This window comes from Osmerus eperlanus, chromosome 26 (genome assembly GCF_963692335.1).
Source record: "Osmerus eperlanus chromosome 26, fOsmEpe2.1, whole genome shotgun sequence".
NCBI lineage: Eukaryota > Metazoa > Chordata > Actinopteri > Osmeriformes > Osmeridae > Osmerus > Osmerus eperlanus.
In genome coordinates, this window is record NC_085043.1 from 9,456,049 (window position 1) to 9,470,886 (window position 14,838).

General features: G+C 47.4%; 1 protein-coding gene across 1 annotated transcript in view; it reads right to left on the minus strand.

Moving 5' to 3' along the window:
• The window catches only part of hmcn1 (hemicentin 1), a 65,693-nt gene extending 52,732 nt beyond the window's left edge, over nt 1-12,961 (minus strand). The window contains 2 exon segments of the mRNA XM_062452271.1: nt 615-685; nt 12,415-12,961. Coding sequence (XP_062308255.1) covers nt 615-685; nt 12,415-12,676 — 333 coding nt within the window. The 5' untranslated portion in view covers nt 12,677-12,961.
• Between the last annotated feature and the right edge of the window lie 1,877 nt (nt 12,962-14,838).

The window sequence follows — 14,838 nt, forward strand, 5'->3', positions numbered from 1 at the left end:
GGGAGACGGAGCCGTGGTGTTCCAGCAGAACATCTGGACCTGTCTGGTCCGTGTTTCCAGAACACACGGACAGTATGTGAAGACTCCTCTGCCCCCCCTTCCCCTCCAAGTCCCAATAACCTATTGGCCCCAGTCTTTCATCCCCACACAAACACATTAAGAAAAATGAAGGGGCTCAATATAGCTTTTCCTTGCCACAACATCAATAGCCCTGTGTGAGAGAAGACAAGTCACTAAAATCCTCTGAACTGGGAGGTGCGGTTGTGTGGTTCACCAGACTGCGGTTGACTTACAGTACACTTGGCTAACCCTTCAATGGTTAGTGAGTTCAATGTTACTCTGAGCACAAATCTATGTTTAGTGAGATGTCACAGCACCCAGCACACAAAGGGCTACTTCCTCCATGGAAGCGTTTGTGTAAGAATTTTAACTTCTAGTCAACCCCCTGGCTTGGCTATCTGTGTTAGTAAATACGACGGAAAATCTGGAAGACAAATAAACGCATGTTTCTCAAAAGCTTGTTTACTCGAAGACGTGACAAATAATCTGTGTTGTTGTGAGGACCTGGTGCTCCACAGGTTTAACAGTGTCTGGGTCTGGTCTCCTCAACCTACCTGCACGTACAGCTCTTTGAGTTCATACTGGAACTTTTTTGGGTCTGTTGTGATGGTAACGGGTCCGATTTCTGCAAGGAAACAGGAGAAAATCCAACATTAAACTTTAATAACAGACAGTTGATTGTGATTGATGGGAGTTCAGACAAACATCCCTATTATAATGAATAATTGGAATAGTTTCTTTGACTGAATTCCTAGGCCAAATATTTGTGTTGGCGAGTGAGTGCGGATGTTCAGGTTCAAATGTCACTTCTTGAACTGGACTAACGGCAAGCTTCCTGTAAACAGACAGGAAACCAGATCTCTCACCACTAGACTGTGTGGACGAGACTTTCAAGCAAAGACGGAGGGAGACAAACAGGGAGAGTGAGAAGAAAAATACGAGAGGGACACTCTTACAAAGAGCTGTTGTAACATTTAACTGGTCGGACAACCTTGTGACACAGTGAAATAGTACTGAGAACTGACTACTTCAGAACATTCTCTCACAAACACAGAAAGGTACACACACCATCAAACTAGCATAGTTGTATGGGCACACCATGGGTTGCATTTGACTGCCACAAATCTCTAGCTCTAAACAGACTTCAACAGTCTGTTTAGAGCTAGAGCCCTCCCCACCCCCCCCACCCCAAACACCGAGCCATCAGCTGCTCTACGGCACAGAGAAAGGGACGACCTTATGACCAAGGTATGTATGTCCTAGTGTCATCACTGGAACTTGTCATATTTTACCCCATATAAAAGACGGGCGTCACCACGTTGACGTCACCCCCCGGTCGGCTCTGTTCTCCGGTCAGGGTTGGTAGTCGCATTTCTCAGTTTACTTTGTTCCGTCCGCTAACGAGCTGCAAAGTCTTTTCGAGGCCGATTCCGAGTGACTTCTGCCCCAGCAGCTGTGCTGAGGAACGATTGTGAGGGAGCTGGTTTCGCCCAACCTACACAAACACACAGCTTTTTTCTCTTTTCTTTTTTCCGATGCAAGCAGATTGGTGGAACAAGAGTTTCCTTGTTTAAAGAAGGGCAATTAGCCTACAACAGCTGCATTACATTTGAGTAGCTGCCTAACAAGGAACCAGACAATACAGAACTTGGTCATGTTAGGAATGGTTTACTGTATTATTGGCATAATTCGTACAAATAGCCTAGGCCTAGCCCTATCCTAGGCCTAGCCCTATCCTAGGCCTAGCCCTATCCCAGGCCTAGCCCTATCCCAGGCCTAGCCCTATCCTAGGCCTAGCCCTATCCCAGGCCTAGCCCTATCCCAGACCTAGCCCTATCCCAGACCTAGCCCTATCCTAGGCCTAGGATAGGGCTAGGATAGGGCTAGGATAGGGCTAGCCCTATCCTAGGCTTAGCCCTATCCTAGGCCAAATGGTTGACCGGTTCATTAGTTAGTTTCCAATCTGTCGAAAAACAAAGTAGTAGCAGATTTTCACTAAGGGTTTCTCTTTCATAATAAAATGTTTCAGGACAAATCTTCAAGTGTTTAACCGCTACTCTCGTAGATTTGTGTCAACAAACGATTTTAAAGTCAACACAACTTTGCACCATATGTCCTGGCAACGGATTCATCAGAGAAAAAACTTTTAATCATCAGCATTTTCTTTTGGGTGGTTTATTTACATAAAGTCCAACGGCAAATGGCATCACAAGTCTTTATGAAAAATACTGTACAAACAAATACTATAATAATGCATAACAACCAGTGAGAGGTCTTTTCCAAAGACTTTGAATCTGGCAGCCATGGAGCGTGGAGAGATGGAACGATCAAAGAGGACTTTTAAAGCTAACAGGGAAATGTGTTTGGCTGCTCCGAATGGAAAGGAGATCTCAAGTTTAAAAAAAAACGTTCATGAATGGAAAAGTTGACATGGCGTTCCCATGCCTTGTCTGATGGGACGCTGTCCCAGGGTTCAGATGGGTATTCTTCGGTCCACTCTTTGAATCTTGGCTCGGGTTACCATGGTAACCCGAGGCCCGCGACAGCTGGGTTTTCCTTTTCAGATGTTGCAAAAAAAAGACACTGTACTGAAGATACGGGTCGCAACAATCAAACCTTCTCCAGAACCTTGTAGAACCTTGTGCAGACCCTTGAAGAACCTTCTCTGGATGCTTGTAGAACCTCATGAAATCATCCGAGAGCTTAAATTACCTCCGAACTAATGTCTGGATGATGTCATCTTCCTGATCCGTAAAAACTCGAGAGCAATGCACTGGTGTCTGTGGTCAGTCTCAAGGTCACTAAACAGGAAACGATTTAAGTGAGGGAGTCAGGTGGCTGAGCGGTTAGGGAATCTGGCTAGTAATCTGAAGTTTGCCAGTTCGATTCCCGGCTGTGCCAAATGACGTTGTGTCCTTGGGCAAGGCACTTCACCCTACTTGCCTCGGGGAATGTCCCTGTACTTACTGTAAGTCGCTCTGGATAAGAGCGTCTGTAATGTAAATGTAAGTGTTTTCTTGATGATAAAGAACACATTAGAGCCATAAAGGACACGTGTGCGAACTCAGTTTGGAAGAATGCTCTGAAGTCTGACCAGAGGAATAAAACAAAGATATAAACTATCCACCATAAACAAGACAAATAATGATCTGCTCAAAACATTTCTCTTTTATTTCACAAGGAAATGAGGTTGACTCAATCTGCACGCAGTAAAAACTAAAAACAACTGTTCCTGATTCCGGATGTTTTTACCTTCCACATTTTCACAGCATTTACCAGAAGTAATGTTAATCAAATCCGCATAGGAATCATGTTTTTGTAAACACTAACAGAGAGGCTAATGGGATGGAACAAACAGGGCAGTTTTCCAGAACAATCTCAGTTTTACCTCCTCAGATAATCGTTGCTGGAAATTTCCTAGAGAATTGTGAAATGTACCTTCAACAAACTAATTTCAGCAATAACAACAGACGGAATTCCAAGACAAATCTCACAGGAAGGTCACAAGAATCCTTGTATATTTAAATAGGCATGCTTCAAGTCCAATTGTTCAAGAAAAAAACATGTTCCTATGTCGACAGACAACAAAACAAGTCTCATGAACCACTGTGTCCTTCCTCGCAAACAATATGTTACATAAACGTTGTAAAATAGTTGTTACACCGGAGCAGTCTGAGAAACCAATCCTACCTCCATTAATCTCCAATCCCATCCTCCCCCCCAAATATCTTGGCCACAGGCTCGAGAGTTTATATAGCTGTGGAAGCAATCAAATTAACAGCCTAGAACAGTTGCTTTCATTTTTTCATTCCTTCAGGAAAAGCGCTGGCCCTCCGAACACACAATTACTCCTCTCTATAAAGGACCAATCACAGAGCTCCGGAGATCCTGCGCTGTGACAGTACCGATCTGCAGTCACCACGGGAACTCTAAACCCAGACCACTCTACGACCACTCTCTGTCATGTCCCCTCAGGCTTAGAGACAGGATGTCAAGTTTGATAGGCCTAGCGACAAGTGTACCGCTTATTTCTGAGTGAGAGATTTGTAATAGCGGTCCCAGAAAACCCGTGTCAGGCTTTGCCGGTGTGAAGCTGTCTAAGGGAGAACCTCTACCATCTACCTGCAGATCAACCACCAGTCAAGTTTAACCTCAAACACACACACAGACACACACACACGTGCAAGCACACTAATGTGAAAGCTTTCCATTGGATAGCGGGACAATTAGTGTGGCCTGCTGACAGAAACATAGGCAGACATGTTTGTGTATGCATGTACGTGTCTGTGTGTGTGTGTAAATGTGCGTGTGTGAGAATCTGTATACATGTGTGTGTGTAGGCTGTTCACAGGGGGAGTAGAGGTGTTCTGGTCAGTGATGGTTGACATCAGTGGGAGAAGGGGGAGGGGCCTGTCCCAGTCAGGATATGCCCCAGGGCTCCACCAATCAGGGGTCTGCTTCCAATTTTGGCTGGACATGATTGGTCCTGAGAGGCCCACAGCCTCCAGTGGGGGGGCATCGGAGGAGGGTCTTCACCTTCAAGTGACGCTGGCATGTGTGTGTGTTATGTGTGTGTGTGTTTTTATGCATGTGTGTGTGTTATGTGTGTGTGTGTGTTTTTATGCATGTGTGTGTGTTATGTGTGTGTGTTTTTATGCATGTGTGTGTGCGCGCGTACGTGAGTGTGAGTCTGTGTTAGTGTGTGTGTGTGTGTGTGTGTGAGTCCGTGTGAGTGTGCGTACGTGGGTTTGAGTCTGTGTTAGTGTGTGTGTGTGTGTGTGTGTGAGGAATCTAATAAAACTGTCGGATACGGTTGTCCAACACTGTCTCCGATGCTTGGAACAGTGAGACAGCCACATGTTCAGCAGACAGTGAGGGGGGGGATGGGAGGTTGGAACACGACCATAAGGGGCATCATTCTCCACATGTACCTCGGTATGGTAGTGACATCAGTACTCTGTCTCTGTACAGACAAGCTAGCCAGTGACTGCTGGATTCCTGTTTAGCTGCGCTTTCTACCACATAATGTCCTTTTTGTAACAGCCACAATAAATGTAGCTGATGCAGGAATAACAGTTCTTTCATAGGTGACGACTAAATGATAAATGCTACTGTAACAGCGCTCCAAGAATAGAATATTTTTAATCTTAGTCACACAGACGCAATGCCAGAGAGTGTAACCCAACCGAAAGTTTCGATGTGCTCCAGTACGGCGGGACATCTGTGCGTGATCAATGCTAGGAGGTCCAAAAAACGCATCAGTAATCATAAATGTATCGTAGGGTCTAACGACGTGGGAGAGGACGATGATTTCAACACGTTACCACATCGTTGCTTATACTGTAACTGGAGGAACGCTGGCTGTGACAAGAGGAGCCCGCCTCCACAATAGCGCTTTTGTTGGAAATACACGCATAAACATTCTCAGATGTTGGCAAGTGTGGGACAACAGACAAACACGACGCCTGAGCTGACATTTACATTTACATTTAGTCATTTAGCAGACGCTATTATCCAGAGCAACTTACAGTAAGTACAGGGACATTCCCCCTGAGGCAAGTAGGGTGAAGTGCCTTGCCCAAGGACACAACGTCATTTGGCACAGCCAGGAATCGAACCCAGCAACCTTCTGATTAACAGCCCGATTCCCTAACCGCTCAGCCATCTGACCCCCAGCTCGTACGAAAGACGACATGAAGATGTGACAGAGGCTTACTGAAGAGGAACGGGATGGGTTTCGTCGAGAGACCACACAGAGCCCTCCTCCGTCTGCAGGGTAGTCGTTCAGACGCGTGTTTGTCTGGGACGTGACGCTAACTGAACCGCCCTCCACCCCTTTCGTCTACGGTCCGGTGGCCGGACTCAGGAGCAGCGCGGACTGGGGCAGTCTGGGTAAACAACGTTGGCAGCTGGGACAGATTAGGGGCAAGACTGCAGGGCGCTACGATGTCTGCTTGAGTGTTGGGAAACATGCCAGAGAACAGCAGAATGTGAAAAAAAGGAACAAGCTCTCGCTTTAAGAATCTGTTTCGACGACTTATCACGTCGTCTCCCTCAGAAGTACGTTAAATCAGGTGGTCACCTCAGGGACAGAGTGGAACACAACACTCTCTAGACTTTGAGATCCCCTTTTCTTGAAGAGGACACTCATTATTTACCCAAAAAGCCATTCCCAGTGACGGGGTTTGTCCCAGATGTAGCGGATCACGCAGGGTCTTATCTCTGGAAACACATTACCGCCGACAAACGCTGTGCCGATTCATCCCGACTTAAGGCCTTGACACCCATTAAAGAACGGTTACCTAGCACCCCCTCCCTCCCTCCCTCCTCCCCTCTCTTTCTGCAGCGCTAGCGTCTCGCTCTCCCCCTCTGTGTGCAGGAGACGCTGACTGGCCGGGCGCACGGTGAGTTTTCAGCCTGGCAGGAAACGTTTTCAGCACCACAGAGCTGGCTCCCCTGGAGCAGAGGAAGGAGAGCGAGAGAGGGTTCCACAAACAGAACCAGACAGCAAACAAGGGGGAGAGACACTAGAAACGCAGAGAGAGAGAGAGAGAGAGAGAGAGAGTCACAGACAGGAAAACTGAAAGAAAGTGCTACAGAAGGAAAAAGAGAAAGTCAGAATTATTGAAATATGTGTTTCATCAGTATTTCAAACAGTACTCTATAAATCCCAGAGAGGGAGAGAGAGAGAGAGAGACAGGGAGAGAGAGAGGGAGAGAGAAACAGAGAGAGAGAGAGAAACAGAGAGAGAGAGAGAAACAGAAAGAGAGCGAGAGACAGAGAGAGAGGAGAGAGAGAGAGAGAGAGAGAGAGAGAGAGAGAGAGAGAGAGAGAGAGAGAGAGAGAGAGAGAGAGAGAGAGAGACAGGAACACTGAAAGAAAGTGCTACAGAAGGAAAAAGAGAAAGTCAAAATTATAGAAACATGTGTTTCATCAGTATTTCAAACAGTACTCCCAGAGAGGGAGAGAGACAGAGAGACAGAGAGAGAGAGGAGAGAGAGAGAGAGAGAGAGAGAGAGAGAGAGAGAGAGAGAGAGAGAGAGAGAGAGAGAGAGAGAGAGAAAGAGAGGAAAACCCTGAAGAGGTCTGGGATTGCCTCAGCTGTTCCTCCCACGAACCTACATTAACCACACTAACCTACAGCACACACACACACACACACACACGAAAGAAACCACAAGACGACTTTCCAACTGCCAGGAGAAAACCTCATCACTTTGGCTTTACAGGCTGAGCGAAACATGGCACATGTCATTCCGCACACGCCAGCCTAGTTACAGACAGGCTCAAACCATACACATGTTTTGACTAAAGTGTACAAGAGAAGCTTACAAGGTAATGGGAAAAAATGTGCCTTTCGAAACATCCAACATGAGATCACGTCATCCCAAACCATGGGAACATTCACATTTGGCACGACTTTCTACACGGAGGTAAATCTAATATGTTCCAAATGAGTTCGCCAGAATCCAAAAACGTAGAATGCAAAAAAAACGAATCCAATGAATCTGTGCGGTACATTTTTTAACAAATAAATAAAGATCTGTCTTTCATAACTAGCGTGTAGACATTAATCTTTTTGTTAAGATGTTTTAATTTGACTGTTAAACTGGTGGTTTGGGGAAAGCCCTGATGACTGGGCCCTGCAGAGTCCTCACCAAGAGCATCATGGGTAATGAAGCTGCTCGCTCGATAACTGGCAAACACAAGTTCTGTTGGAAGCTAATGCATAGACTTTGAAAGCAACCGGCCATCTCCTCTCCTGATGGAGTTCCATCCCTCCTGCCTGCAGGTGCAGCTAGCCCAGTTAACAGGAACATTACCTTTACATTCCTTCCTCAGCGCCAAAGACAACCAACGCAACAACTAAAACATACCTTCACGGAACACGGCTCAAGGAACACGGCGTCATAAACACACAAAAAAAACACACAGAGCGAAGGTCGAAGGTCAAAGGTCGGATACCAGACGCTCATGTCCAACCACGGTTCACGGCAGGCCTCACCTTGGCACCTATAAATCACGCTTCATCGCAACAGTCGCTGTCATCGCAGCAGACGCTGTTGACGTGCGGCTGACTAGGGTCGCTTGCATAACACAGTGAACCATGGACGGCCGAGGAGCTGAATGATACGAGACCGAATTCAAAAGGAGGTAACTGAAAAAGAGGTACGAACTGGCGGTTAGCTACTCCTGATCCCAAACCCGTCAGTTGCCCCGACGATCACAACAAAGCCGGGAGGGATTTCTGAGCTCGGGTTCAGAGCTCCCTAAACCTGCAACCAATCAACAATCAGCTTCATCCAATCAGAGGATGACAAATGTCTGACCTTAATGCTCTACGTTGCTCCCCCATACCTCCAACACACACACACACACACACAGACACATTAAATCAGTAGCAGACAGGCCTTGAGGCTTGAATCATTCCTAGATCATCCATATTTGTCTGCTCCCCCCCCCCCCCATCCCAAACTCCTACATTCCTCTTCCCCCCCTTTTCCCTTCCGCCATCACGAGTTCAAGTCCTGGTGCTCAGATGGTCACACGAGGGACGGCGTGACCTCATCGATCCGCACCGGTCACCGGGGAAACGGGGGGTTATCTCCTAATCCAATCATAACGAGGTTCTAAAGGAGGCAGTTGAGACCTCCAGGGTCCGGAAGGGGACGGCCGACCTCTGGTCTCCCGAGGAGGAGCGCTGGGCCTGGGGTTGGAGGAGTCGGGACGTACCCTGGAGCAGTGCACAGCTGGGAATGAACAGAACCACAACAGCTCAAGAAACACGGACAGGTAACCAAGTTACCTTAAAGTCTACCTACGTCCTTTAAATGAAAAAGGGTTAAGTAGTGTTTACACAAAGGTCATCACTGTGACTTGCAAAGCACTGGGAACCCCCCCCCGCCCCCCCCTACTGAAACCACGAGCCAACAGGGGTAATCTGTGATGCAGCCCAACATGGCCTCAGGTATGCAGGTTTTCCGAGATGAAAGCTGGAGGGGGGATGGGGGGGAGTTAACCTCCGAGTGCAAACTACAAGGGTGAAGAGTCTGGAAAAACACTGGTCTCATGGTGCCCGAGGCATACTAAAAAGGCCGCGCGAGCGAGCACTCCTGAAAAAAATTAAAGGCTATTTTAATATTCCAGTCCGGTAATTAGAGAGATGAAACGGTGAAGGTCTGACTGTCCTCTGACACGCTCCTCTCCTACTCCCAGCCACCCCCCCCCCCCCCCCCCCCGCTGGAAATTCCTCCCTGATATCATTATTGAGTGTCCAGTGTAGTAATCCGACGTGGGCGGGGCTAAACAAACAAGACGGAGGAGACACAGGAACGCGGAAGATTCCGGAGCACTGACAATGGAGCTGCGGATGCTTTGATCATCCGCGGGGGTCGACAGAGATCCCGTCATCACCTCTGATGACTCCTAGCCCCTAGCCTCGGTCAAAGACCCAACCACTGACATCCTTCATGGGGGTGTGGAGGAGGGGGAGGGGGGGTGGAGTAACCATAGTGGAACATCTTTGGAGTTCAAGAGATTCATCATCCGCCATATCGCAGGGAAACGAGGTCGGGAGAGAGAGGAGAGGACCCGGAGGTGCTGAAGGCGCCGAGGCGGACCTGGGTCGGACTCGGCCAGCCAGCCTGGTGAACACATCTGTTCCAGAGGAAAGGCAGGGCTGGAGGGAGAGATGGAGCACCACCAGAACACAAAACGATCATTCAAACCTCTGCTTGATCCATGGAAGAAAAATAGCCAAGGGTCTGCCAGCGGTCGACCTACGACACCAAGCCCTGACCCATCTCCACCTCCACCAATAAAACACACAAGCAGGCACACACACATCCCACCATCACACTGTGAGGTGCTGTTTACAAGACAACATGTGTGTGCACCCATGTCCAGGAGGTGGAAACTGAAATGGCCTTGTTAAGGGGATGTGGATGTGTGTGGGTGTGTGTGGGTGTGTGTGTAGGTGGGGGAAGACATCATTTGCCAACGGAAACTAATTTGTAGGCCCAACTAGCTATCAGCCCAATATCAACAAGACAGGAATTTCCAGCTTCTGTTGTGCAGTTATCTCCCGTGTGACACTGAAGTGAGGCTTGATGGCATCTTGTCCCCCGGCCAAGGGGAAATCTCAGGCGGTAAGGCTACAGTGAAAGCCTAGCACAGCCCTTCCTCGACACTATCAGTGCCTCGACAGTGCAGAGGGCTGCCATTCAGAGGCTGTATAAACACAATCCCTGTGCCTCAGTAAACTGACTCCTGAAATTTGCCTTTTTTCTTCATTGTCTTTCTCTTTCGTTCTGTCTAAAGAAAGAGAGGGGTGGAGGGTGGGGGTGGGCGGTGGGGGTGGGCAGTGGGGGTGGGCGGGCTTCCTGAGTGCCTTCCATACAAGCCTGATCCCAAAAGTCAGCCATCCCCCACCAAACACGCAAACATTTGCAGCGACACGCAAAAACACATGTACGCGCAACCCGCGCACACAAGCAGCGCTTGACATGCACACACAAACACACACACACACACATCCATCGCATGTTGACTCAGTGAGACTGGAGCGAGAACAGTGGGGTGGCCGAGGCCTCCGATTCAAAACCAGCCAAGACAAACAGGATCTATCTGTATCTCGGATGGAAAGCGGGGGAAAATAAAAACCTCCAACCTAAAAATAACAAGCCTCGCAGAGCTGCCTCTCTTCCGAGGCACAGGGCTGGAGTGGACAAGCCTCGCAGAGCTGCCTCTCTTCCGAGGCACAGGGCTGGAGTGGACAAGCCTCGCAGAGCTGCCTCTCTTCCGAGGCACAGGGCTGGAGTGGACAAGCCTCGCAGAGCTGCCTCTCTTCCGAGGCACAGGGCTGGAGTGGACAAGACTAGGGGACACTGTGGAGTTGTTTTGCTGGTATGGCTCTGTACAGCACTAATCATTCCTCGGTCCCCCTCAAGGAATTTAGAGAAACAGATTCTAACATCCTCATAAAAGTAGTTGAACTGTGGCTGTTGGTCGTCACAATAGGACACAATAGGACACAGTTAGGAAGTTGTACCCACTGAAGTTCCCTTTGGTTGCTCTGAGAGTAGTTAAGAGGGAATGTTAATGAGCCAGATGATCAGTGAACAGGGTTGTTTCTTCATGGTTTACCCCTAAGTCGAATGTTTCTTGTATTTTCAAAAGCATGCAAAGGAATTGAATTCGTTATCTATGGATTAGTTGTGTTCCACGCATTCCTCATTTTCCCTTTTTTGATTTGTTTTGGCACTGCCCAAAGTAGGAGACAGGATCAAGGCTTTACAGAAAAAAAAGCTTTAAGAATTTGACACGGTGAATTCTAGAAGAAGAGCAAGCACATCTGGAATACTGAACTCACAAGAACCCCCACCCTCTCTCTCTTTCTCTCTCTCGCTCTCTCTCTCTCTTTCCCTCTCTCTCTCTCTCTCTCCCACTCTCTCTCTCTTTCCCTCTCTCTCTCCCTCGTTGCTATGTAAAAAAAAATCTTGGTTATGTTACAGTATTATGATCTACAGCATAACCAGACGTATCTTGGAAAGGCATTCCAGAGCGCGTGCAGGAGAGGACCGAACGAAAATGCATTTAGCACAGCCTCTGGTCGACGTTCAGGGGTCCCCTCTCACTTGGGTCCCGCGTTTGAGAGCGCGCACACAGCTCTCCAAAATGCCTACCCCGCGCTCCGGTCTGTATTGCGCGCTGCGGTGCTGTTGACCGAGCGTTTCAGCCGACACCTCCTCTTCTCACCTCGACCTCAGCACACAAACCACATCATTGGGTTTTGTTTACGTTCTAGGGAGTAGGTGAATGAGTTCCTCGCTCTGTGCTGAACCTAATTACAGACTCGGACCTTCAGCTGGGCTTTCGGCCAAAAAAAAGCACGTTTATGTAATAAGGCTACCTAGTCAAGAATAGTGTTAAATGGTTAGAATATTCAAATGAGTTCAAATAATTAATTTGCGCATTAGGAATTAATTAAAATATTTTAAGACACGGGGCAGAGGCAATAAGGGGCACAGGTAAAGCGTGGAAAAGATCAAATAACATCCTCTGTACACAACGGTCAAAGCCGCACATTGACTGACAGAATGCGTGACAGTACATGAAAACATCTGCGTTGGTGGAAACTCGCCTGAGCTTGAGGTGTGAGGACGTCACCCATTCAGAGCCCGGAGTCTGAGTAAACTACTAGATTTCTCACGTCTCTGTGTGCTTTTGTTTCGGAGCAGGTCCATTCTTGACAACAGAGCCAGTAAACATCTGGACCCATCCACACACGTAAGAGAAATGCTGGCGCGCTTTCATAAAAAGTTGCGGTAAAAGTGTTAAAATGTTTAAGCTTACCTGGGTCGTGAAAGGGTACCAGAGCAAAGTTATACAAAGGTCTCTGTTGTCTGCTCAACGACGTTTCCAAAATCGTGGATGCCCCCTCGATAACCTGCACCAGGTCATCGTACATGGAGCCGGTCACATCAAACACGAATGCCAAGGTGGATGCACCCTCCGGGATGTCCTCTTTTGCATCCTCGGTACCGTTGTCCTGACCGGAGGAAAAAACGACTAAAAGAACCTGCACGAGCAACAGGAACAATAGCCTGGTGCCCATTTTCAGACCGAAAGGTCTACAATAACTAAATGCTATAGTTGTCTACTTTCCAGTCGGAATCTTATGATGAACCTCGAGGTAAAGGGAGCGACATTGGCTCTCTTAACCCGTGACAAAACAGTGATGAAAACGTCTGTTCTTTCTTCAATGGAAAGAGAAGTCGAAAAAAGAGATGAAACCTATTCCCCCGGCGCTGTCCAAGATGCTGCACTTCCTGCGCCCTCAATCTTCCTCTGCCTCTATGCAAGTGATTCCACTTCTCCGCAATCCCTCCAAACTTCTTTTCGTCCTCCTTGAAACTTAAGAAGGAGCTGCCGACTCGGGAGCCCTTGTTTCAGCTTGGAGAGCCTTTCTGAAAGCTCAGGAGAAGAAGGCTCAAGACAGAATTGACGGACTCTCATTGGACAGCAGAAGTGGGGACGGTTGATCCAGTGCGTAAAGAGGTCGGCGCTCTTAAGTGCAGAAGCAGTGTGGAATCGTGTACATAATTATTTTTTTAATCCGGCATAAGTTTCTCTAACTCAAGAGCAAATATAAATGGCAATGTTTTCATCAAACGGGCCTAATAATTGGCGGGAAGAAAACTGTTTAATTTTCATTTACCCCCGGCCAAGATCATTTTACGATTAATCAGCAGGGCAGGGTCAATATTTATAGGCTTTGAGAATCTCAGACCCTATTAGTTTACTGGGCAGGGAAACGATAAAACTGACCACCCCTTGAACCTCTGGCACCATCTATAGGTATAAACATATAACACACTGTACAACAAACCTCAATTTCTAGATAAGGTCTTGTTCCAAACAGACAACGTCCTTTGTGGAGTTTCTATAGACATAGTGACGTAGTCCAGGACATGGTTTAAATTGTGTCATGGGAACTGCGTCCTTAGAGTGTCTCTGGACATAGAGCGATTAGTGTCAGGTTTCACTCGGACGTCTTAAGTGTTTTAAAAGACCCACCTAATTGCATGGTAGTTAATTAAAATATAAGTGACCATTATTGTACTAATAAACACGCTACAAATAATGTATATATGTATATGTCTGTGTGGGACAATACAAAACAAATGCTTTAAGAATCAAACAAACATCAAACAATAACAATCAGTTGACTTTATTTTTCACATGTACATTCACAAAAGTTTTATGTGCAGTTTTATGTGCTGGCACTAGGGGGGGCTAGTGCACTTCTTCGCAGCTGGTTGTGATCGCTCCCATGAAGGGACTCAGGAACTGATGTATTCTGCATCCACGGCAACAAGACAAGGAGTGAGTCAGCATAAAGCTAAACATCTACTGCAGCAGACTCGGAAGAAATTTCAGATTAGAGACTGGCAAAGTACGCAAAGGGAGGCCAGAGAGAGAGAGAGAAAGAGACAGACAGACAGACAGACAGAGAGAGAGAGAGAGAGAGAGAGAGAGAGAGAGAGAGAGAGAGAGAGAGAGAGAGAGAGAGAGAGATGATAAAGATGAAGGTTAATGTTCCACTAAGTCATGTAGCTAAGGAGTTTCATGGAAATATTCAAATGAAGACCTGACCCAGACCAGCCCAGGTGCATTCAAATAATGTTAGCCTGAGTGGTGAGGGCTTTGCATGGTAAACAAGCAGTCAGGCTTGGAAAAATGCACCACAATAAATGAAGGACTTGCGTAACACCTTCCATCAGCATTCAAGGCAAACTGGAACCACAGAAGACTGAGAATTTCTCACACAAAAGACGTCTTCTGCACATCGATGGGTTTATGTAAGTCAACAGTCAACATGTCTATTCAGATTACAGCCAAGGCACACACACACACACACAGTAAGATGTGAAAACGTTTGTTGTTTGCTTGACTTCCAAGTTCAGCTAAAGCTAATTGTGGAGAGACATAAATCTGGGTTTTTATTGTGATGGCCAAGTTTTCTGAGTTCTAAGAGGCTGGCGGTTAGGCTAAATCTGGTAGTTTGGCAAGGGGGATGAGGCCTAAAGTGTTTGGACCAGGGTTCTGGTGAAACTCAGCCCAAACCAACAAGAATATTTAGCCAAGCCCGAAGCTTCTAGAACATTCATTTCCGTACACAGCTGCCCTCAAGGCACGACCCGAAGCTAACCGCTACACCCTGGCTGTTCTAATCCAGATGGACAGGTCTCATGCATCACGGCCAACACAGCACAA